Here is a 24,778-nt window from a genome sequence, read left to right as displayed (position 1 = left end):
GGCTGCATGCGGAACCGACTAAGGCCCGCCGGCAGAAGGGGCTAATACCTTCCCTCCTCCGTCGATCAGACACTGTTAGAAGGCCGCAGGCGGAAGGCGACGATGTCCCTTCCCGCTCTGTGGGTTCGGCGAGCGCTGCTGAAGCGGGGTGTTCCTGCCCGCCCCTCAACGGAGGTGGGCTGTCAGGCGACCCGGTATGGTCACCTACCCGACCATCTCGAAGAGGTTCATTACTGCAGTCAAAGTATGAGACAGAAAAAGCTACGTTGAGCACAAGGGCGGAAAACAAAGTCGCCACGGCCTTGTGGTCAAGGTTCTAGGTTGGGGTTCAAGACTCACGCCCCGGGGTCTTCTAAACAGGGCTGGTTCCTGGTGCCCCGTTCCGCTAGGTCGATTAGGCGTGGTCGAAGGCAGCCGGCGACGGGGGAGACTGAGGACGGTCAGCCCAAAAGAGGGCCGGTGGCCACTACCGTTGCTCCAGTCCCACCAGTCAGCAGCCGCAGTCGGCCAGGCTAATAGAACCGGCCCAATGCACCAAAATATGTAGCAGGGAAATCCTATTTATACATTACCAATTTCTGCCGGATCAATAACGGAGGCCGTGGACACGAGGGATCAGGAAAACAGCTTCTTTATTTAACGTGCATAAGCGCTCTATACACGGGCATCAGAGAGAGGGTCTGAACTCTCAGCTCTGAGCAGTGAATTACAATTGCCTGCCACCTTTTATCGGATTTCTTCTCCCCAATTGCCAACTCAATATACTACGTCACAAATATACTACGTCACATTTTCACCACAATTCGGGTTGTTTTTCAACCGTCAGGGCCTCTGTTAGGGCCTTTCTTAGGGCCTCTGTAAACCCTGGTTCCTCTTTCTCTAGAAACATTTCAGGTTTCGTTCTATGTTTTTCAGCTTGTGGTTTTAACAAGGTCAATGACCTGTCACAGTTCCCTTTTTCTCTCTCTAAGCTAACACTCCTATGTTTCAAGCTGCTCTAGAAGATTATTTCTTGCAAACACTCTTATATATTTCTAGCATTGCTATATTGATTAGATATTGGTATTAATTATTGATCCACTGCTATATTATCATACTGGAGACTCTGCTCGTTGCCTCCTGGTAAATCCCTGCCTCTCCAGACTCCCACAGTGTTCCCCAAACCATGCCCCAGCAACAGCACAAATTTCCAACCCTTTAACCTCATGATATATAACAGAGGCCCTGTTCACACAGCGTGTTGAGTCCATGTTAAACTGACCCGGTTCTGTTCCGAATATCTTTGTTCCAGATATTATCAATCAGACTGCCATACTGCAATTCAAATCACTTCATGGTGAAACCGTCTTCTGCTGTCCACATGATGGCACCATGCAGTTCTTTTTTCCCTCCACTATTGTGCGCATGTGCGCATAGGTTAAAACATTATATGGTTATGTGCACATCACTAAGTAGTAAAAAAAAATGCTGACCATAAACCGGATGTCTGAGGCTCCTTTTGGTCTGGGACAGCCTTCAGACATCCGAAATTTGATTAATATCGCAGCAGAACTATCCAGACGGAGAAAACTATGAGGTGAAACTGGAGAACTCAAAAAACACCACAGGGGAGCAAATAACAAAATAATCTGGTTCTGAGAAGGATGGGGGGGGGGCTACCATGAGTTAATACTGGAAGGCAGATGTTGCTGTCTGGTCAGCCACTTTAAATCCAGAAGGAAACAACAGCGACATCTGATTATACTGTGCGTCTGAACAGGGCCAGAACATCCCTAAACTGTAAATTTTATCACTGCGTTCACTGTTCTCTCATATAAAGGGATTTCAGATTGTTCCTGTAGATATAAGGATTTAAAATGTATAAATATCCCTTTTTATTTCGCATTAGGGGAATGGGATTTCCCCCTCTCCCGAGTTTTCTTTCATTTCCCCCTCCCTTCTGTTTTTAGGCAGCATGACACAGGCTGCTTGGCTTAGTTGGGTATTGCTGAATTTGCACAATTTTTGCAATTTGTTTTTGCTGAACTGCAACCTGCCAGCTCATTATGAAAGTGAAAACGAATGTGGAAGCGTCTTATCGGAGAACTGCATATGAGAATGTAAGTGGAGAAGCATGATCCGTAGCAGAAAAAACAGGATATGGGGAGGGTCAGAATCAGGACACTTGAACAACCATTTCCATTCCCCGGCCATCTGTTCTTTAACTTCCTCTTTGGGGAAATTCATGAGAGTGAACTCCTGTGATGGCACGCCTTCAAACATGAGAGGGGAAATATAGTGCAAGTCAAGTCAAAGGATGCATCTTTCTCCATTGTAGTTAGCTGAGATTTGAGTTCTGCTTGTTGAGGATCCAATGCACTCCCCCTGAGAAAAAGGGCTCTAGACTAATCCATGAATGTTGATGTCACAACAACATCCCCAAGGCTCTTGTCTATTTTTGGTGCAAGAGTGCTATCCTGTCCCCATCACAACCAAGTTACTAGAACAGCTGGCTCAATTGTCACAATTTTGGGCAACAGCTAGGTGCGTGCTTCATAGCACAACGCTTGATTCAAACTGATTTTGATCCAGGACCAACCGCAAGGAGCCTGACGAAACCACATATCCCAAATTAATAGGCTTACTTGCTTACATATTCAAGAAATAAAGCTCTTTTTTGAATAATAACAACACTGGCTACCTTACAGAATTACTGTAGGTGATGTGGCCAAGAGGCAGCTGATAACCTCTAGGAGCAAAAAGGGGGTGGGACCTGATGAGCTTGTGTCATGCCAGCACACTGATGTCACTTCTGGTAAAAACTGGAAGTGACCTCACTGAACTCTCTAGGATGTTCAAAAAAATTGTGGCAAAACTATGTTTTTGAAAATTCTAGATGTAATGTCACTTCCAGTTTTTTTTTTTGTTCTGTTCTCCAATCCCCCTACCCAAGCATGCTTCCCAAATTCCTCACCCCATTCCCCCTTACTGGCAAAGTACAGGTTTGCTGGAAGGTCTCCCATTATAGGAAGAGAACTGGTGAGCCTAGTGGTAAAGATTGTTGAAGTAATGCATGTGAACAATTCTGAATGCTCCAAGGGGATTTCCATCCCACTGATATTAGAAAGCAGGACTTTTTTTGAGTGGGAACACACAGGAACGCAGTTTCAGCTGACTTGGCATCAGGGGGTGTGGCCTAATATGCAAATGAATTCCTGCTGGGCTTTTTCTATTTAAAAAAGCCCTGTTAGAAAGCACTTTAAATGGTCCTTGTGTATATATTAAGTTATGAACAAAGAAGCTTGTTTTCTATCAAGCTTCTGACAGAAACACTGCATTGCCTACATACCATTAAGAGAAGAGAGCTTCAAGCCTATGAGTTCAAATTATCAGTTTCTGATTTGCTTGCATGTCCAAGAAACAAAGCTGTCTTTTAGGGTTGCTAATCCCAAATTGGGGGCAGCGGATTGCCTGGTTTGGAGGCCCTCCTCCCATTTCAGAGTTATCAAAAAGCAGAGGGAGGGGGGTTGAATGTCTGCTGGGCACTCTATTATAGACTGGTCCCCATGGGATATAATGGAGAATCAATCTGTGGGTATTTGGGGCTGGGGTCCCCTGTTTTTTGAGGTAGGGGCCCCAAAGTTTCAGCACAGCATCTGGTGCCTCTCTTTTAAAAAAAATTCAAAAATTATTAGCGCCAAAAGAAGGTGCCCCCATGATCTCCAAATGAAGGGAAGACATTTAAAAGGAGCCTGGTCCCTTTAAATGTGACTGCCAGAACTCCTTTCAGAGTTCAATCATTCTTGTCACAACCTTGCTCCTGGCTCCACCCCCAAAGTCTCCTGCTCCAACCCCCAAGTCCCAAGATATTTCCTGAGTTGGACCTGGCAACCCTGTCTCTTTCGCAATGATAACACTGGCCACCCTACAGGATTGCTGTGGGAGATGTTGCCAGGAAGTAGCTGACAACTCACAGGAGCACATGGGAGTAGGGACTTATGAGCCAGCATCATGCCAGCATGTTGATGTCACTTCTGGTAAAAACTGGAAATAATTTCACTGGACTCTCTACAATTTCAATAACTTTTGGTAAACCATAGAGTTTTTGAAAATTCTAGATAATCTGTAACGTCATTGGGGAGGTGTTGAGCTCCACGGTCTCTCTGTTCCTTAATCCTCGCATGCCCCTCCCACTAGCATTTCAGGTGCCAGTGGGCTGCAGCAAGAGAACTGGCAAGACTAGTATATATGTGAATAGTTTTAAGCAGGGTTCTTTTTTTGTAGAAGAAGCCCAGCAGGAACTCATTTGCATATTAGGCCACACCCCAACACAACAATTGTTTCACATGGGAATCTTTGTAGAAAAAGCTCAGCAGGAACTCATTTGTATATTAGGCCACACCCCTGACACCAAGCCAGCCAGAATTGGGTTCCTGCTCAAAAAAAGCCCTGCTTGGAATAATGTACTGATGGGATTAGCTGCGAATAAAACAGTGCTCTGGGAAATGCTGAATGGGATTCCCAGGAAAAGACAAAGACGTTCTCTGTCTAAGTGGATGGGTTTCCAGTGTAAACAGGAACTGCTAATGTCTCTGTTGGAATGTCAGAGGTTAACGATCCACTGATGATCCTTGATTGCTGACAAGAAAAGGCTACCCAGTTTTGTGAATGTCGTATTAATTAGGGTGATTTGATCAGATAGATAGATAGATAGATAGATAGATAGATAGATAGATAGATAGATAGATAGATAGATAGATAGATAATTTTATTTATATCCCGCCCTCCCCGCCGGAGCAGGCTCAGGAAGGGAGGAACCAGGTGATAAGGGAGGAAATCTTATTTCCTGTGGGCCCCATTATAGAGAGGTGCGTACAATTCTGGACACCACACCTCAAAAAAGATATTCTAGCATTGGAAAAAGTCCACAAATATATAGCCATATATTTAGCCATCAATGTTCCCTCTAAGCTGCAGAGTCATATGAGCAAAAATTCTACTTTGTGAGCTACTGGTATTAATGTGAGCTACTGGCATTAAACTTGTGAGCTACTGCATAAATTATCGTGCTCTGGGATCATCTTTCCTAAGATAAAACAAAAATGTGTGAGCTGGAAGCTAACAATCTGTGAGCTAGCTCACACTAACTCAGCTTAAAGGAAACTGATAGCCATTCCAGAAAAAAAAAACCCAAATTCCAACACACTATTCGATCACAAGAGCCAGCATGGTGTAGTGCAGAGGTGGTCAAACTTGCTTAAACCTAAGAGCCACATAGAATTAATGTCAGATGTTCAAGAGCCACAAAGCATGAACATCAGATGTTTGAGAGCAGGAGGGAGGAATGAGAGGTGGAAAGAAAGCAACTTTAATTTTAAATGCATTTTCTAAGCTGTTGGCTGGCTTGGAGAAGTGATTTAAAGAGATAAATGCCTTCTACAAATTGGCTGACAGGGCAGTGAGAGCTCCAAGAGTCACACAATATACGTGAAAGAGCCACAGCTTGGCCACCCCTGGTGTTGTGCTTAAAGAAAGAGAAATAAAGCATAGACAGAGAAAAAGACTGACTGACAGAAAGAGGGAGGGAGGGAGTGTGGAGGTGGGAAATAAGGCAAACCGGGAAAAAGAAATATTGATAGAATGACTGACAAAAAGGAAGGAAGACTGGGGAAGTGGAAAAAGAAAGAAAGAAAGAAAGAAAGAAAGAAAGAAAGAAAGAAAGAAAGAAAGAAAGAAAGAAAGAAAGAAAGAAAGAAAGAAAGAAAGAAAGACAGGGGAAAAGAAAGACAATGAATGAGAGAGAGAGAGAGAGAGAGAGAGAGAGAGAGAAACGGAACGAAAATAAAAGAAACAGAAAGAAAGGGGGGAGAAGGAATGGGACCGACTCACCTTTAAAATTGCTGCTTGTCACAGGAAGCCCACCACACAGCACAGCAGGGCCTCCAAACCACTGCCAGGCCAGTGGAGCGTGAGGAAAAACCGCAGAGGAGTGGCAGGGCCCCCCCCCCCAGTTGGCCGGTGGAGCACGGGGAAAACGCCATGGAGGCGCTGCAGGCCCCCCGACCCCCGCCAGGCTGGCGGAGGGTAGGAAAAGGCTGCAGAGATGTGGCAGGGCCCCCCCGACGCCCACCAGGCTGGAGGAGGGTGAGGAAAGTCCGTGGAGGTGTTGCAGGGCTCCTGGACCCCCACCAGGCTGGTGGAGGGAAGGGAAAGACCTCGGAGGTGCAGCAGGGCTCCTGGACCCCCACTAGGCTGGCGGAGGGCAGGGAAAAGCCCCAGAGGCACGGCAGGGCTCCCCAACCCCAGCTGGCCGGTGGAGGGCAGGGAAAGGCCCCAAAAGTGTGGCAGGGCTCCCGGACTCTTGCCTGGCCGGCAGAGGGTGGAAAAAGGTTGCCCGACCCCTGCCAGGCCGGCAGATGGTGGTGAGAACACCAAGGAGGTGCCGCAGGGCTCCCTGACCCCCGCTGGCCGGCTGGAGGATTGGGGGAAAGCCAGGCAAGTGTGGGGTTGGGTCCCCTGACCCCCAGCCAGCCGGGAAGCTGCCTGGGATGAGCCAGAATGCTACCTACGGCAACCAGAACGCTACCCATGCCAGCCGGAACAGTGTTCTGCTGCGTTCTGGCTCAAAAAAAGCCCTGATTTTCCTAATCTCCTATTTCAAAATACATGTATAATGTGAAACTGACCAATAAGAACAGACCAATTAGCTTGCCAGAGAATGGGAGGGGGAAAATCAGAGGAAATGTTTCTGCTTTTTAATGCTTGGATGAAAATTAAGAGGGGGGTGGAAATACTGCTCTAAAAAACCACTCTTGGAAACTATGGAGATACAGTGGAGTGACAGCAGAACGCTGGGAAAAGAATGTGGAAGGAATTTCAAAATCTGATGGGAGAGTGAAGTGAGTGCGCAAGTGAATATGGAAGCAGTTTTTTACAGTGACAGAAGTGGGGGTTGAGCCGTAGTAACAGGGCCGGCGCTAGGGGTTCTGCTGCCATAGGCAGAAACCCCCACCACCATCACCCCACTTGAAATGTGCATGCAAAATGATGACATCACCCAAAAGGGTGGCAATTGGGGGAGAGCTATCCCAGAGGCACTCGCTAGATTGTGGGGTGCCACAGGGAGCAGTTCTCTCTCCGATGTTATTTAACATCTACATGCACCCCCTTGCCCAGATTGCCTGGAGGTATGGGCTGGGGTGTCATCAATATGCGGATGACACCCAGCTCTATCTACTAATGGATGGCCGGCCTGACTGCATCCCAAAAAACCTGGACCTGGCGCTGTAAGCCATGGCAGGTTGGCTCAGGCTGAGTGGGTTGAAGCTGAATCCAACAAAGACAGAGGTCCTTTGCTTGAGTCGTGGCGCTCTGGGAGGAGAAATTCCTCTCCCAGTTTTTGACGGTGTGTCACTGAAAGTGGCACACCAGGTCAAGAGCTTGGGGGTCCTACTGGAGCCTTCATTGTCAATGGAGGCCCAGATAGCGGCCACTGCCAAGTCCGCGTTTTTTCATCTTAGACGGGCGAGGCAGTTGGCCCCCTTCCTCGAGCGCCAGGACCTAGCAACAGTGATCCATGCAATGGTCACCTCAAGACTGCATTACTGTAATGCCCTCTACATGGGGCTGCCCTCTACATGGGGCTGTGTTGAACCCGGAAGGTGCAGCTGGTGCAGAACACAGCGGTTAGGCTATTGTTAGAGCTCCTGAAGTGGGAGCACATACAGCCAGGGCTGCGCGGGCTGCACTGGCTGCCGGTTGCATACCAGGTTCGGTACAAAGTGCTGGTTATTACCTTTAAAGCCGTATATGGTTGAGGGCCTGCCTACCTGAGGGACCGTCTCTCCCCGTACGAACCCCAGAGAGCACTGAGGTCAGTGGGAAAGAACCAGCTGAACATCCCTGGGCCGAGGGAGGCCAAATTGAAGAACACAAGGGAACGGGCCTTCTCTATTGCAACTCCACACCTGTGGAATCAACTGCTGGATGAAGTGCGGGCCCTGCGGAGTCTTGAGCAATTCCGCAGGGCCTGCAAGACTACTCTTTTTAATATGGCCTTCGCTGAATGCTGAGTTAATGATCGATTCGCTGCTGTTGTATTCCACCATCAATTTATTAAAAACCTGAAATCTAGCACCATAAATGTTAATTTTAATTGGAATGTTGATTTAAACGATGGTTTTATAATGTAGTATTTATTGAATTATATGATTTTATTGTATTATATTGAATTAATATGTTGTGAGCCACCCTGAGCCTGCTTCGGCGGGGAGGGCGGGATATAAATAAAAAGTATTATTATTATTATTATTAAAAGTGACGTCATCATGGCAGCATGTCTCCTGGATCTTCCTAGCATATAAGGTTTAGAGTGGAAAGGGGAGGGGGCATGGCTTGACGTGCCTGAAATTCAGGTGCTTCAAGTCATGGATCTTCCCCCTCCCCAGGCGTCTCCCGCTTTGGAGGCAGCCGGGCAGGGGCTGCCTCGTTCTTCCTTTGCACCGTTCAGAGCGAAGGAAGGAAACTCCCCAACCCCACCCAGCTGTCTTCCACTTTGGAGGAAGCCGGCGTTGGACTAGAAGACCCTGGAGGTCCTTCCAACTCTATGTTTCTATGACTACTTACAGTTGGACATTTGAGAATGCTGTACCCATTGCTAAAAGTCCACATAGGCCTATTGGGAATTAGACCTTATCTCAGCAGGTGTGAGGACTCAAGGTCAGTTTACACTCACCACTTGGCTTTTAAACAGCCCTCCCCTGCTGAATTAAGCGTCAGCCAGCAAGAACTTAGGCCTTGAAGCCTGATTCAGGGTTTTGGAATCAAGGAAAGCCAACCAGGAAAAGGCTTTTTCTTGACAATTTCAAACACAGGAAATTCTGGTATGTGAGCTCAGCCCATTGCATCTCTTCCTTGCCAGGGAGGGGAACCCTGGCCAGCAACAATCCTGCAGCAGCGTGGCTCGGCCCCGAGAGCCTTGCCAGCAAGCCAGGCCCTGGGAAGCCATCACACAGTGTGGCTAGGCCCAAGAGCCCAGCTGGTGAGCCAGGCCTCAGAAAGCCACCACACGGCATGGCTACGCTTGTGAGCTGAGTGTTGGGAGGCTGCCATGCCAAGATGGGACAAAATAAAGTTGGAGTCCAGAACAATAAGATTTTATTCTGGGTGCAAGTTTTTGTGTGCATGCACTGTGCGTCCTTATACCCAGACTATAACTTTGTCAGCCTTAAGGTCTCCCACAAACCTTGTTTTGCTGTTTCGCGCCAAAATGGCTACCTTACCGGCATCTATCAGTTCTCTACCTAACAGCCTCTTCTTGTTCTCGACTCCTCCCTCCTAGTTCCTTTCCCCGCGGACCGCACCTAGGAGAAAAGAAAGCGAAAGCGGCTGCCTTCGTTTCCAATCGCGGTGGAGCAGCAATGGCCGAGGCCTCTACGGAAGACCTAACATGCTCCGTCTGCCTGGACGTGTTCACCGAGCCGGTGCTGCTCGCCTGCGGCCACTGCTTCTGCCGGCCGTGCATCGCCTCCTTCTGGCACAGCCCGGCGAGAGCGGCCAGTTGCCCGGAGTGCAGAGCGCCTTGTCCCGACAGGAAATACACCCCGAGTCGGCTGCTGGGGAGCTTAGCCCAAAGAGCCCGCCAACTACTGATCCAGCAAGAGGAAGCGGGCGGCGGCGCCACGGAGGAGAAGGAAGGCGAAGGTGGAAAGGGGGACTCGAAGCTGCGCTGCGAGGTGCATGGCGACATGGTGGGGCTCTTCTGCCTCACCGACGAGGCGCCCGTTTGTTACAGCTGCGTGGGCTCGCCTGCCCACGCCGGCCACAGCTTCATTTCGGTGCAGGACGGGGCTCAGAAATGCAAGGTGAGCCAGCCAAGCACTCGAGCGGGCGGGGGGATGCATTGCGGCAGGCGCCCTCCGCCCGCCTCCTCTCACCAGCTCTTGTTCTTTGACCAGGAGAAGCTGGCCCAGTGGTTGGAGTCGCTGGAGGTCCGGGTTCAGACACTAGAAAACCTTGAACGCCGCCAGGACGGATATATGGTTTCCTTGAGAGTAAGGCTTCTTCGTGACTGCAGGTGTTAACTGTCTGAGGATCACTTGTGAAGGGCCTCTGGCTTTTCCGTGGTTCGATTTGAACTTGACTTCAGTGGCACCTTTAAGACCCGTCAAGTTTTATTTAAGGTACTAGTCTAGGAGTAATGCCCATTGTGAAGGAAAATACAACTGTCTCTAGAAGGAGGCTCTGGGGGAGTGCCCCACCCACCCAAGTGAAGGCATTCACCCCCCACACACACTCCTCAAGAAGAGTGGCTATCTGCCATATGCAGAGCAGCTGTAATTCTGAGTGCTCTCCAGCTGTCACCTGAAGATTGGCAACAGTGGTTCCCCAGGAGGAAAGACCTCTCCCTCAGAGGCCATTTGGACAGCAGTTGTAATTCTGACTGGTCTCCAGCCATCGCCTGGGAGACTGGCAACAGTAGTTCCTCAGGAAGAAATGGCATTGTACCTATCTGAGTCCCATCCCTTCCCAAACCTCACCCTCTCTAGGCCCCACCCCTTAAATCTCAAGTTGGCAACCCTATCTCATTCTCTTTATCTGCTCCTCTGACTTCAGCTTTCCATCACCTTCCCCCTCCCTGCAGCTTTTATATAGGAAAACGACAGTCTCCACAGTAGAGGGGGCAACAAGGCAGCTTAGATAATTCTCCTCTCCCCCCCCCCCTTTGATTTGAACAATAACCCTGTGAGGCAGGTTAGGCTGGAATTCTGTGACTGGGCCAAAATCACCCAGTCAGCTTCTACAGCAAGAACCTGGGTCTGGCAGACCACACCCTGAAACTCTAACTTGTAGGCTCTCCTCAAAGTCCACCACAAAATTGCCAAGAATTTCCCACCAACCTGGGACGGTATCACTAAAGGCCTCTGGGAGAGTGCCCCCCACCCCGTCTTGCTGTCTTCCCTCCCACCCAAGTGAAGGCATTCACTCCCCCCTCACCTCAAGGGGAGCTGATCTCTGCCATTCTGAGTGATCTCCAGCCCTCACCTAGAGATTGGCAACAACAGTTCCTCATGAGGAAATGGCCGGTTTGGAGGGTGGCCTTGTCTGAGGTCCCACTCTTCCTCACACCCAATCCTTTCCAGGCTCCACTGTTCAGATCTCCAGGAATTTCCCAACCTGGAGTTGGCAACCCTATCGCCTTTTCAGCCAATCATCCTGGGATGAGGTTGAGGGGAGAAGGGAGACAGGGAGTGAGGAAAGAGGCAGGACAGACAGAAAATAAGCTCCCTAGCTTATTTCAGCGGCCTTCGGAGGCTGCCTGTATTGGCAGGCTGTCTGTGTGGGCTGTTGATAGGGTGGAAGAGGTTTGTTGCTGCTGGCGGCCATGACCCCTTTTATGAGGCTGCAGTACAGCAGCAGTCCTTTCTGAGGCCAGTTGACAGAGAGGACACAGAGAAGAGCAGGATATGTGTCTTACTGAGGTAAGTTGGCAGTTTGTTCAATATTCTTGGGCCTGAGTAGGTGGGGCAGGGGAGTCAGCCAGTGGGAGGTGAAAGACTCTGACTGAGCTGTGATCAGGCAGTGGTTTCTGGAGTGCCTTGCTGTCTTCCCACCCACCCAAGTGAAGGCATTAATTCCCCCACACACACATGCCTCAAGGGGAGGTAACCTGGAGTTAGTAACCCGACAGCCTCTACATGGGAAATGGACTGTCTTTCTTCACGGGGTGTCGGGCGGGGGGGAAGACAAGCACCTGGAGGCTGGCAGCAGTGGTTCCCTGGGAGGAAATGACTGGTAGCCTCAAGTAGCTGACACTGTGAGGAAAGCCATTGCAAGCCTCCCTTTCGCTGCCTCTGAAGTGGCCCCTCCCTGCTGTGAACAAACATTCCTTGTCAGTTGAAGAGAATGTTAACTGCTACTGTTGATGTGGATTAAAGAGGAAGGTAGACAGACAAAATGAAATAAAAAGACTGAAAGACATACAGAGAAAGAATGAGAGAAAAAACAGAAGGAGGAGGCAGAAAAAAGAGGGGGAGAAAGGAGTGAAAGAAACATGAGAAGAAAGATAGACAGGGCCCTGAGGAGAGGCAATAGTGATCAGTAAGCCCACAGCAGAGAACTATCTCCCTCAGATGTAAGTGGCCATCTGATGGTGTTCTTGCCTGACAGGGCTGGCAGGGGAGAGCGTAGGGCAGGAGACAGGACAGTGAGTCAGTGTGAGGCCAGAGGGGTTGATGGACGTGATGGGCCAATGGCTCATGGAGTGCAGGCTTAGCCAATGAGGGGCCTGGATTTGGCTTCACCAGAGGACTTTTAGGCTTTTATTATAAAGGATAAGCTTTGGTCTACAAGCAACTTCCTATGTGTGCACAGAAAAGCTTATACCATGAATACAACTTTGTTAGTCTTAAAAGATGCCACTGCACTCAAATGTTGTTCTGCTGCTTCAGACGAACAAGGCTACTCACCTGAAAGTGGATTTGAACTTGACACCCTTTGTGCTTCCTGCATTTCTCAGCCCCTCGATCCTGCTGTTTGTTGGCTGCTTTGCCACTAGATGCAAACTGTTCTCTCAAAAAATGTACCAAAATAAGGAAAAATGGAGGCTTTAAACACTTTTTAAAGCAAGTGTATAACCTCATTTTGTGGGTTCTGTGGGGCAGAACTTGGAATGAATCTTGCAATAATTCAGAGAGAATATTTTTACTTTTCATTTGACATCCTGTACAAAAACACAAATCTTAGTAACACAACAGAACAGTGATCTTTTAAAGTCAAAACAGTTAACTTTTTCTTCCAAAGTCCATCTCTTTCCTCTTGTTGGTAGGCCAGGAAGTCTCCAGCTAAATCTTCTGTGAGCTGGCTGCCAAGATGACAGTCTCGAATGAACTCCCCATTAGATAACATAGCCCTGAAACAGTAATTCTAAAATTTACAATTTAAAGAAAAGTCCCCCTCCCTTACCAGTTTCCATCCATAAATCATCACTTTTTGATGTAGCATAGAGGCACTGGAGGACAAGGTAGTGACGAGTGTGCTGCGGGGCCCGGATGTGTGTCATTTAAATTCAGGTATGGGGAGTGGCAGTGCTGGCCCATATCCAGGGCTGGATTAACAATTAGGCCAAGTAGGCACTGGCCTATGGGCTCCCAGGCCTTTAGGGGCCCTGCACCAGCTTTCCCCCACCCCGCTTGCAGCCCTTCCAGCCTGCATGTGCATCGAGCAACTGAGCCACTCTTTGCCTGAGTTGCCTGGGGCAGCTGTTGCTGGTGTTGTGGCCAAGTTTGCCTCTCTCTGCCTTTTCCCTCACAGCTTTGTCAAAGGGACTTTTGAGAAGGTGCTTGCAGGTTGCAGTGGGGGCTACGGGCAGTGGGGTGGGTGCTCCAACTCTTAGATAATTTGCAAGGGGGCTCCTGAGATTTGACGGTCTACGGGCCTGCACAGGGTTTAATCCAGCGAAGACAGAGGTCCTTTGCCTGGGCCGTGGTGGTCTGGGAGGGGAAATTCCCCTACTGGCTTTTGATGCTGCACTACTGGAAGCAGTGCGCAGGGTCAAGAGCTTGGTGCTACTGGAGTCTTCTCTGACAATGGAAGCCCAGTTAGCAGCCACTGCTAAATCCACCTTTTTTCATTTTAGGCGGGCGAGGCAGTTGGCTCCCTTCCTGGAGCGTGATGACCTGGCAACAGTGATACATGCAATGGTCACCTCGAGGTTAGACTACTGTAATGCCCTCTACATGGGGCTGCCCCTGTGCCGAACTTGGAAGCTGCAGCTAGTGCAGAACGCGGCAGCCAGGCTGTTAATGGGACTCCCTAGGCGGGAACATATACAGCCTGTGCTGCGGGAACTGCATTGGCTGCCCATTGTGTACCAAGTTCGTTACAAGGTGTACCAAGTTGGTTATCACCTTTACAGCCCTATATGGCCGAGGACCTGCCTACCTTAGAGACCGTCTCTCCCCATATGTTCCCCAGAGAGTACTGAGATCTAGCTCACAAAATCTGCTGAAAATCCCTGGGCCAAAGAAGGCCAAACTAAAAGCGGCAAGGGAGCGGGCCATCTCGGTAACAGCACCCCAATGGTGGAACCAGCTACCAGAGGAGGTACGGGCCTATGGAGCCTTAATCAGTTCCGTCGGGCTTGTAAAACCGTCCTCTTTCAGCTGGCCTTTTAAGGTGGAACCACTGCACCATCACCACAAAAACTATGTTTATATGCATATCAAGACTGTAGCACCTTTTATGTTATATTGTAATTTTCAACTATTTAAATGTTTTTATGTAATTGTATTTTAATTGCTAATTGCTTTGAATTTTATTGTTGTATCATGGTACTATGTACTATGTCATGTAAGCCACCCTGAGCCTGCTTTGACGGGGAGGGCGGAATATAAATTAAAATTTATTATTATTATTACTGCCCAAATCGCCCATCTGAATGCAGCCCAAGCCTGCATTTTAAGTCTCTTATATATCCCTGATCAGTCACTTCAAGTTTGCCCCTTTGGCCTTATCCAAAGTCTGCATGAGCAGAATAAAATTCCAGTCCAATAATCCCTTAAAAGACCAACAACATTTTCCAGGGTATAGTGTTTCAAGAGTCAAAGCTCCCGCCATCAGATACCTGTGAGGATAAAATGGAGAAGGGGAAAATGTGCTAAGCCACTTTAGGTTCCCCTTATCCTTACTGGAGAGCATGAAAATAATATAAATCCAGTTGCCAGGAACAATATCAGGGACTGAGGAAAGCTGTACCCCAAGGCAAGAGCCCTAGGTGGTCAGATTAGGGCTGTGAGCTCTCAGTGAGTGAGAGTGATCTTGGGCACATCACTGTCTCACAGATAATCCACCATACAGGCTTGTGAGGATAAAATGAAGGTGAGAACCATATATAGTGCCCTGAGCTCTGGAGAGACAGGATTGGATAAAACATGCTAGAACAGGCATTTCTCACTCTCCCATTCCAGGACTCAACTGAAGAACTGCGTGTGAATATTGAGGCCAAATTCTCTGAACTACAGCAGTTTCTGAGCCAGAAGAAAGATATGATGCTGGCCGAACTGGAGAAGGAAGAAAAGGATGCCCACAATCACATGGAGACTCGCTTGCGCCAGATTCAAGAGGGGCTCAGTTCTGCCATGGATTTGAAGAGCCAAGGAAGGGCTCTAATGGAAAGAAAGAACCCAACTGTTTTCCTTTCGGTGAGGCTTTAATGTTATTGACAGGTCTGAAGATAAACTGGCTGACAATTTGAAGATCAAGAGAGAAAGCCATCTTTGGCAAAGGAATGAATGCAGCTGATGAATACTAGCATAAAAACAAGGATTCAGATTCCATAGTACTTGGATTTAGAGGAGAAACTAAGGCTTAGTTCTGTGCTCCCTGAGGTAGTAAAACTCAGCAAGTGCAGAGGTTTAGATAATGATAATTAGTCCCTGCACATTGAAGTTACCATGTCAGAAAGAAAAGGAAGCTAAATCCCATCTTCTTGATATCTGGTTTGTTAAATTTAGAATTATTTTATATTTATATAAAATATATATTTTATATTTATATTTTATATAAAATTCCTTTATATGAAGGGACATTAACAACCTAACCTGCCTTAACTGGTTTGTTGTTTTGAAGATTAAGTGGAGAGGAGAATGAGGACTTTTTTTCTGGGAAAAGAGTTCTGAAACCTCTTTCTGGAAACAGAATTCTCAAAAAATGTTTAAAAGTTCATGAGGGGAGCATGACGTCACTTGTGAAAGGAGACTGTTCCCAGATAAATCTCATTGTCACTCCAGAAAGGTCCTCCTTGTCTGTCAAAACCATAACATCTTTATTGTTTATAAAAATTGTTGACCTCTCTTAATAGTCTTTGATCCAATGAAGTATGTTAAAACATATTGTTAGGGAAAGAAATGATCCTCAACGATCGGAAGGGATGCATCTAGGAAAGAAGACAATATAGATCCTTTGGACAAGAGAAAATGCATCTAGTCTTGGAAGGGTTATCTTATTCTGTTACTCTTTTTCTCCAGGATATCCAGCCTTTCCTGCATATGTAAGTACAGAAATTGTATTGTTTGCAAGTCTGTACCCACCCACCCCTTTGCAGCCCCCTGGAGTAAGTCTACACCAGGCTACTTTTAATACTAGAGAAGTGTTTTTATTTATTATAGGATCTAACCTGTAGAAACATGCCCTGACCTGGATAGCCCATAGTAGCCCAATCTTGTCAGACCTTGGAAGCTAAGCAGGGTGACCCTGGCTCGTATTTTGGTGGGAGATCTCCAAGGAGTTGCCAGGGTTGTGACGCAGCAGCAATGGCAGGCAATGGCAAACACCCTTTGGTCATGTCTTGCCTTGAAAATCCAAGAGTTGCCATAAGTTACCTGTGACTTGAGGCACTTTTCAACCTGCATAAGCATGGTTGATCATGCAACTAGAGTATGATATAAAATATGTACATATGTTATGGTTGCCATCTTGAGTTCTCCCAGAACTGATCTCCAGGCTACAGAGACATTTCCCCTAGTGGAAAGGAAAGCTTTGTAGGGTGGACTCTGTGGCATCACATTGCTGGTGAACTCTCTCCACACCCCACTCTGTGCCTCACCTAGGCACTACCTTCAGATCTCCAGGAATTTCCCAAGCCAGAGTTGGCAATCCTAACAAAAAGTTATTCCATCCCTTTTAGAACCACAGTGGGATAAAATGACCAATTTGAGCACAACTCAGTGTCAGGAAAAAAATCGCATTCTTTCCTCAGGGGTCTAGTGCCTCATTCGGATGTATGTGTAGGTCAAGATTCATATACTATGACATTTACTCTTGATTCCTCCCCAACAGAATGACAGAAGGGGATGAAGACAGTCTGTATCCTTTTTCTGCTCTTGGTATACAACTCTGCCTTGGGAGATTCAAGGGCCCAATCCAGCACCTGGCATTTACAGCTCTGTGCTCAGTCTTCAAATTAGGTACTCGGGGAGAATCTGTTTATGTTTATCCCATTCTTCCTTCAGGAATAGTATACATGGATCTTCTTCATGGTCTCTGTGCATCACACCCTTGGGATTCCAGGTGCCTGCACTGGCTCTGATGAGTACTGACAAGCTCCATAAATGGATTTTTGTGTCCCGACCACTAGGCATGCTCACGGACTCAACCACGCATGTCCAGTAGGCGGGACACCAAGATCCCGCCAATTTTTTTCTGACCGCCATGCTGTTAAGACTTACCTTCAGCTCTCTGGTTGCTGGAAAATTCTTCAATGCATGAGTAATTTCGTCGCTCCAGTTCCTTTCGTGTTTCTTCATTGTCGTTTTCTGTCTCCCTACGAAAAAAGACTTATCCTTGTGTCTCCGTGAGTCTGGGCTTCGGTCCCTCCCTTTTTTTTCCAGCCGGGCGGCTCTCGGCCTCCAGTCAGTGGGACCTACCGTCTATGTGGGGGTTCTTTAAATGGTGCCTCAAGTGCGGCAGCAAGCTCGCCCCTACCGACGGTCACTCCCTTTGCTTGCTTTGTTTGGGAGAGGGGCACTGCACCAATTCCTGCGGTCACTGCTTAAAATTCAGTAAGCAGACCAGGAAAAATTGAGCCACCCATCTTCGGGTGGCGTTGCTCCAATCAGCTCTAGCTTCTCAGCCGATGGAACACAGCTTGGCACTGGGGTCTTCGGACCAATCAGCATCAACCTCCACTCCGACGCCAGCCAAGACGCCACTGTTGCAGAAAGCCGACCCAACATCTACACCAAAGACTAAAACTGCACGGCTCTAAATCTTTGACCGCTTTGCCCAAACACAAGCAGGAGAAAGAGCACAAGTCATCGAAAAAGCACAAGTCGACTGCGACGGGGGAGTGTGCCTCCCCGACTCCATCGGAGGCTTCCCTCGAACAGGTTCGGCTGATGCTTACTACGGCGCTACCTGATCTATCGCTGCTGAGACTTGTACTTCTCAAGATCCTGGCCTCTCTGCGCCAGAAGAACCCCGCGTTCTGCAGATCCCCTTCCCCATCGGCTTGCATCTCCAACACCGATGTGGAGCAAATCAATCTAATGCAACGCTCCTCAGGATCGGCACAGGAAAGCAAGGATGATTCCCCGGGTCAACCCCGAAAGCTGCGTTTGCCTGTTCGCCGGGACAAGCCTAGCTCTCCGGACCAATGGGATCGTTCCCTGCGTGATGATGATAGGTACCAGTGGTACCATAGTGCCCTTCCACCCTGGGAGCACAGACAGGGCTACCCTTACCCGCCCTATCATCTACCTTACTCCTGGCATTACCCCCGGGACCTGCTGGAATAGGATCGGTGCTCGGCTTACTACTCTGCAGTGAGGACCCTAAACCATCTAAACCGGCATCGACATTGTAACACCCATCTACACCGATTCTCACGCAGCCTAACCCATCTGAATCCGAGTCTTCGGACGCCGAGAAGTCTGCTGGCTCGGTCGGTGCCAACTCCAATCAACATCTATCTGAACCTACACCATCGACGCCAGTGACTGATGATGCTGCAATCTCTCCTTCGGAGGATCTCGAGTCGTACGGGGACTTAATTAAGCAGATGGCAACCTCCCTGGGTCTGTCCATTCAGCAACCCCAGCCCGAGGTCGACAACCTAGTTTTGAACATCGTTCAACATGATGTCTCAACTGCCGTTCTCTTCCTTTCACCAATGTACTGTTGCAAACAGTCAAAGGGCCCTGGGAGAAACTATCCTCCCTTGCAGCGTCCTCAAAATGCTTAGACCACATGTACAAGGTCCAAGAGAAGGGAGCAGAATTTCTATTCAACCACCCAAAGCCTAACTCCCTGGTGGTTACATCTTTGTCCAAGGGAAAGCACTGTACATCCTGTCCTCCTGACAAAGAGGGGAAGAAAACACGTTTGGAAGAAAGTTTTATGCCACTGCGTCACTAGGGATCAAGACTACCAATTACCTTGCCTGTTTGGGACATTATCAATTCGCTCTGTGGGACCAAGTTTCTACTCTCCTTCAATATCTTTCGGAGGAGCATCGCCGTACCCTGCAAAAGATCCAGAAGGAGGGCATGTTAGTAGCGAAGCAACAGCTCAACTCTTCTAAGCATGCTGTTGACACCTTTGCCAAAACGCCATCTTCTGCTGTCACTCTCCGCAGGCACTCATGGCTCAGGTCTACCACTTTTAACCATGATACGAGGTCTGCGATCGAGGACCTTCCCCTAAATGGCTCTGGTCTATTCCATTCCTCGACTGATACCACCCTGCAGGACCTGGATAACAGTATCAAGGCCTCTCGTACATTGAGTGCTGCTTTTTCCACACATTTCTTCAGACAGAAGCCATATTCTTGCCCGTAGTAACGTAGATCTCAGAGCCATTCCTCTCCTGATCATCCCTGGTGGAGCCAGTCCCACTCTCAACAAGGAAAATCGTTCCCAGAAAAGCAGAAATTTCAAAGACAATTTCGGCAGTCCCACTCAAAACAGCCTACCAACCCCAAGCAGAGTCTTTGACTCCCCTGTTGTCGGTACACCAGATTTTCAATCACCCACTGCCACCCCTGGAAGCACTCGGCTATCTCCTTTCTGCCATGCCTTGGAGAGCATTACAACAGACTCCTGAGTGCTTACAATCATCGCTCAGGGGTACGTGATTGAGTTCCAATAGTCACCATCCATACCACATGTTGTCGTCACACCTCCCTTGGAGGCCCTGAATACTGAAGTCCAATCTCTCCTAAAGAAGGGAGCCATTGAACTCGTCCCACATACTTTTCAGGGACACAGGTTTTACTCCTGTTATTTCACCGTTACAAAGAAAGATGGTGGACTGTGGCCCATCATGGACCTCCAGGGCCTGAACGAAAGCATTGTTTACAAGAAGTTCAGGATGACCACATTATTTCAAATCCTCCCACTATTGGAGGAGAACTCATGGATGGCTATCATCGACCTCAAGGATGTGTATTTTCACCTGTCCATACGACATGGTCACTGCCAATACCTCCGTTTTGCAGTGGGTGCGGACCACTACCAATATACTGCCCTACCATTTGGTCTGTCCACGGCCCCCAGGGTCTTTACCAAAGCCATGGTGGTAGTGGCAGCTCATCTCCGCTTGTTAGGGGTCACTGTTTTCCCCTATATGGATGACTAGTTGTTGGTGGCCAACTCCAGTTCCCTGCTATTGCATCACATCCAAATAATGTTGAGGATGTTAGAGACGCTAGGCCTCTGCATGAACCCCCCAAAGTCCAATTTGGTACCCAGCCAAAGAGTTCCCTTCACTGGGGCCCTCATAGACTCCGCTGTCTGCAGAGCATTCCTCCCAGTCCCAAGGGCTCAGACATTATCGACAATGGCCTGTCGTATCAGGACCTTGGGAAGAGCCTCCACCCATTCCATCCAGAGGCTTCTGAGGCTTATGGCCGCTACAACAGTGGTCATATCACTGGCAAAGCTGCGTATGAGACCTCTGCAATTATGATTTCTGAAGGTGTTCAAACTGTCACGTCACTCTCCTACACGCATGCTCACGCTGCCGCCATCAGTCCTGCACTCCCTCCTTTGGTGGGGGGATCTTCCCACTCTTCTAGAAGGTGCCCTGTTTCGCCTACCTCCGCCTGCAGAGACGTTGATGGTGGATGCCTCTCTCCTGGGATGGGGGGCCCACCTCAGAGGCCTAACTGTGGGAGCCACTTGGAACTTATTGCATAGGGTTCGTCACATCAACTATTTGGAACTGATGGCAATTTGGTTTGCTCTTCAGTGCTTCTTCCCTCTAGTGAGAGGAAAATCCATCTCAATACTGACGGACAATACAACGGCAATGGCCTATATAAACCAATGGGGCGGCACAGTGTCAAGGAGTCTTTGTCATCTTGTAATGAGCATTTGGCTCTGGTGTCTGAATCAAGATAAAGAGGGAACAGCCCAGCTGCATTCTGATAGCCCCATGGTGGCCCTGGCAGTTGTGGTTTCCGCTTCTCCTTCAGCTATCTCAAAGACAGTTGCTGTTTCTCCCGAAGGAGGCAGACCTCCTCTTGACCAGCAGGGGCAAGACTTACCATCATGACATTCCTCACTTGAAACTGACAGCTTGGTTCATTGCTTAGCTCCTGTTTCTGAAGGAAATGACTTTGTCATCTACCAGGAAGTCCTATAGTCTGAAATGGAAACGTTTTGCTTCTTTTGTATCTTCTTCTCAGATCCCCCTGGAACAGACTAGTCTTCGCACAATATTTTCGTTCTTATTGCATTTACTAGACTCTGGTCTTCCGTATTCATCTATCAAGGTATCGATATCAGCACATCACGCCCAAATTGAGGGCTATTCCGTGTTCTCACACTCAAAGTGTTTCCTAAAGGGTCTTATTAGTCTACATCTGCCCATCCATTAGTCCCTGCTTGGGATCTTTCCTTGGTTCTCAGAGGACTTATTCATCGTCCCTTTGAGCCTATGGCCTTATGTCCCCTTCACTTCCTTTCCTGGAAGGTGCCATTCTTGGTGGCGATCACATCTGCAAAGAGAGTCAGTGAGCTATCAGCCTTGAGACTGGACCCCCCCTGAACCTGCGCTTTCATGACCAAGGGGGTTGCCATTGCTTCTGACATTCGTTTTTTGCCTAAGGTAATGTCAGAGTTCCACCTGCATTCTGAGACTTCGTTAGCGACCTTTTTTCCTTCCCTGCAGGATCAGGAGCAAAGGACCCTGCTCACACTTGATATTAAGCGCGCTTTGTCATTCTACCTTCATAGGACTAAGGAGTTTCGTTTGTCAACCAGCCTGTCTGTTTGCTATTCTGGCCCATCTAAGGGAAAGCAGGTCTCCTCCCAGAGACTGTCAAAACGGATTGTGGAGACTATAAAGTTAGCATATTAGCAGGCCAAACGCCCTTTGCCGGGACTTCCTAGAGCGCTTTCTACGCGTGCATTGGCTATGTCCACGGCTTTCCTCAAGGGGGTGCCCCTGACAGACATCTGCAGAGCAGCTTTTTGGGTGACCCCGAATACCTTTGTGAAGCACTATGCCGTGGATGTGTGTGTGATGGACTGCATGCATGTTGGGAGTGCTGTGCTTCAGGCTGCAGTCGTCTAGTGCTAGCTCCCTCCTCCAGGTAAACTTTAGCTTGCTATTCTCCCAAGGGGGTGATGCACAGAGACCACGAAGAAGAGACAGGTTGCTTACCTGTAACTGATGATCTTCGAGCGGTCATCTGTGCATTCATACCACCCGCCCTTCCTCCCCTCCGCTGGCAGTCCTTCAGGTATTTCTAGGAGTTGCTTTCAGCGGTCAGAAGGACACTGGCGGGATCTTGGTGCCCCGCCTACTGGGCATGGGCGGTTGACTCCGTGAGCAAGCCCAGTGGTCAGGACACAAAAATCCATTTATGGAGCTTTTCAGTACCGGTCAGAGCCAGCGCAGGCGCCTGGAATCCCAAGGGTGTGAATGCACAATGACCACTCAAAGATCATCAGTTACAGGTAAGCAACCTGTCTTTCTGCCTTCGTTTTCTCTTCCAAGGAATCCTCATTCTGTTCCGCATGTTATAGTGAACACACATATGACCTGCAGGTATGTGTGTAATGCCTGTTTGTAAGCAAGAGCCAATGTATTTTCACTTTACAAAATGAAACTGGGGACTAGTATCTAAATATATGTGGGATTTCAATAGCATGTTCAGCTGTCCATGCATTAACATATAAAGAAAAACCAAGTGTACATGGTGCATGCATTCACTGTAACTTGTGAACACAGCTACTGTGAGGGTAGATTAAACTGAGACTAAGAAACTGGGCGCCAAAGATGAGCTTCATGAATGAGTAGTCTTTGAACCTGGAAGTCTAGTCTTCACACATTACAATGTCCTTGTGGTAACTGTGAGAATTTTTGAATGCTGGGAGTTCCATTTCTCCCAAATGTATACAGATCCAATTTCTGACTGCAGCATGCAAGGAAAGGGGGACTAAGCCTCCCTCCCAGTGCCATTTTACCCACCTGAAATACCCTGAGGGAGCAGCTCTTTGTCTTGTTGAAGAAAACTACATGTCCTGAGAGCTACACAGAGGTTTCACTATTGCAATAAATCCACACAAACACTTGTTGGTTCACGCCAATGAAGGCTGGACATTATCAGGGGAAAACACTCCCACCGTATTTCCAGGTGTAGCACCATACTGTTCCCACAGGAAAGAATGGCTGCTGCTTTTGATAAGCCATTCACCCACAGGGAACAAACGAAAACAAACTCTCAGTGGAATTAAACCTTTGATCTTTATAATTGATTGAAGGATATCCTGATGTTGCTATCTCTCAAATTGAATCGGTTGTCCTCTGGAACAGAATGGGAGTATTAGATCAGGCTGATTTCCTTTTGTGCCACAGGCTAGCATGTGATGAAACCTTGAGAGTGACTTAGACCAGAGTCCCTAATGTGCTATCCAGCCCCTTTCCTGGTGCCAACTAAATGTGTTTATAAAGTGGGTGAAGCCATGTGGGGCTCTTGCCCAGCAGAGGTTCCGATAGGCCTTTTGAGATCCAATTGGCTGTGCAGGTTAAAATGTTTCAGTGGAAGCTTTCGCTATAGTGTTGGTTTTATTCTCTCATTTCTGTTTCCCAGTGTATTTTTTCAAGTACTCCTCTTCTCCCCCATTTTGGAAAGATCACCATCCAAGTGCCTTTGCATGTGCATGGGCATTTTGCTGCCTCAGTGATAGTCATACAATAAAAATAATTGGAACTGCTGGGAAATCACTGGGTTAAAACCCACCCGTTGCATTCTAGAAAGTAATGTGTATGATAAGACTGATAACACCCAAGTGAATGCATCTTCCTTTCTCACCAGGGTTAGAACCTATCCAACTGGACCCCGAAACTTCTCATCCTGTATTTATTATCTATAAGAATACACACATGATGACTCAATGGAAATCAAACATATACAACAACAACCCAGAAAGATTTGAGAACTATCCCATGGTATTGGGGAAAAGGGGCTTCTGTTCCGGCGAACATTATTGGGAAATAGAGACAAAAGATGCAGCAGGCTGGGCTATTGGAGTAGCCACAGAATCCATAGAAAGGAAAGTTCAGGTTTCGATTCAAGATTTCATAAAGAAGGTCTGGGTTTTAAAGCTGGCCACAGTGAAAAACATTAGTCCTGAAGATGGGACTTTGGTCCAGAGATTTGGAGTGTATCTGGACTATGACAAAGGCCAGATCTCTTTTTATGATGTAAAAAGTTATTCTCACCTTTGTACCCACCAGACCCAATTCAAAGAAAAAGTCTATCCTGTTTTCTGGAACATCACAAAAAGTGAGAAAAGTGTGTCCCTGTCAATTTGTCACAAGCAGGACATGTAAACTCTTTTAATGTAATATCTTTAGCTATGGTAGCACATAGCTACATAGGGGAAAAAAGGTAAAGGCAGGCCCCTGTGTAAGCACCAGTCGTTTTAGACTCTGGGGTGATGTTGCTTTCACAACGTTTTCACAGCAGACTTTTTATGGGATGGTTTGCCATTGCCTTCCCCAGTCATCTACACTTTCCCCCCAGCAAGCTGGGTACTCATTTTACTGACCTCGGAAGGATGGAAGGCTGAGTCAACCTCGAGTCGGCTACCTGAACCAGCTTTGGCCAAGGATTTAGAACTACTCTATGGCCCCTCCCCATCCTACTGTTTACCACTTCTACAAATAAAGTATCAAGTTCTGTGCTGTTGATTTTAAACTCCAGACTGAATGGTAGGGCAGTTTAATTAAATTTTTGTTCATTTTGTCAATGTTTACCTAATCTATCCTTTAAATGAAACATGTTTGTTTT

General features: G+C 47.9%; 1 protein-coding gene across 1 annotated transcript; it reads left to right on the top strand.

Annotated features, from left to right (window-relative positions):
• Positions 1-9,303: 9,303 nt before the first annotated feature.
• LOC132571440 (zinc-binding protein A33-like) lies at positions 9,304-24,690 on the top strand. Its single transcript, XM_060238232.1, has 6 exons — positions 9,304-9,842; positions 9,936-10,031; positions 14,946-15,179; positions 16,005-16,027; positions 16,816-16,943; positions 23,801-24,690. Exons 1-6 carry the CDS (start codon positions 9,399-9,401, stop codon positions 24,316-24,318), a joined length of 1,443 nt encoding a protein of 480 aa, XP_060094215.1. The 5' UTR covers positions 9,304-9,398; the 3' UTR covers positions 24,319-24,690.
• Positions 24,691-24,778: the final 88 nt, after the last annotated feature.

The sequence above is a fragment of the Heteronotia binoei genome, chromosome 5 (assembly GCF_032191835.1).
Source record: "Heteronotia binoei isolate CCM8104 ecotype False Entrance Well chromosome 5, APGP_CSIRO_Hbin_v1, whole genome shotgun sequence".
Taxonomy (NCBI): Eukaryota; Metazoa; Chordata; class Lepidosauria; order Squamata; family Gekkonidae; genus Heteronotia; species Heteronotia binoei.
Note: the sequence above shows the minus strand (reverse complement) of the source record. Positions and strands in the feature narration are given on the sequence as shown.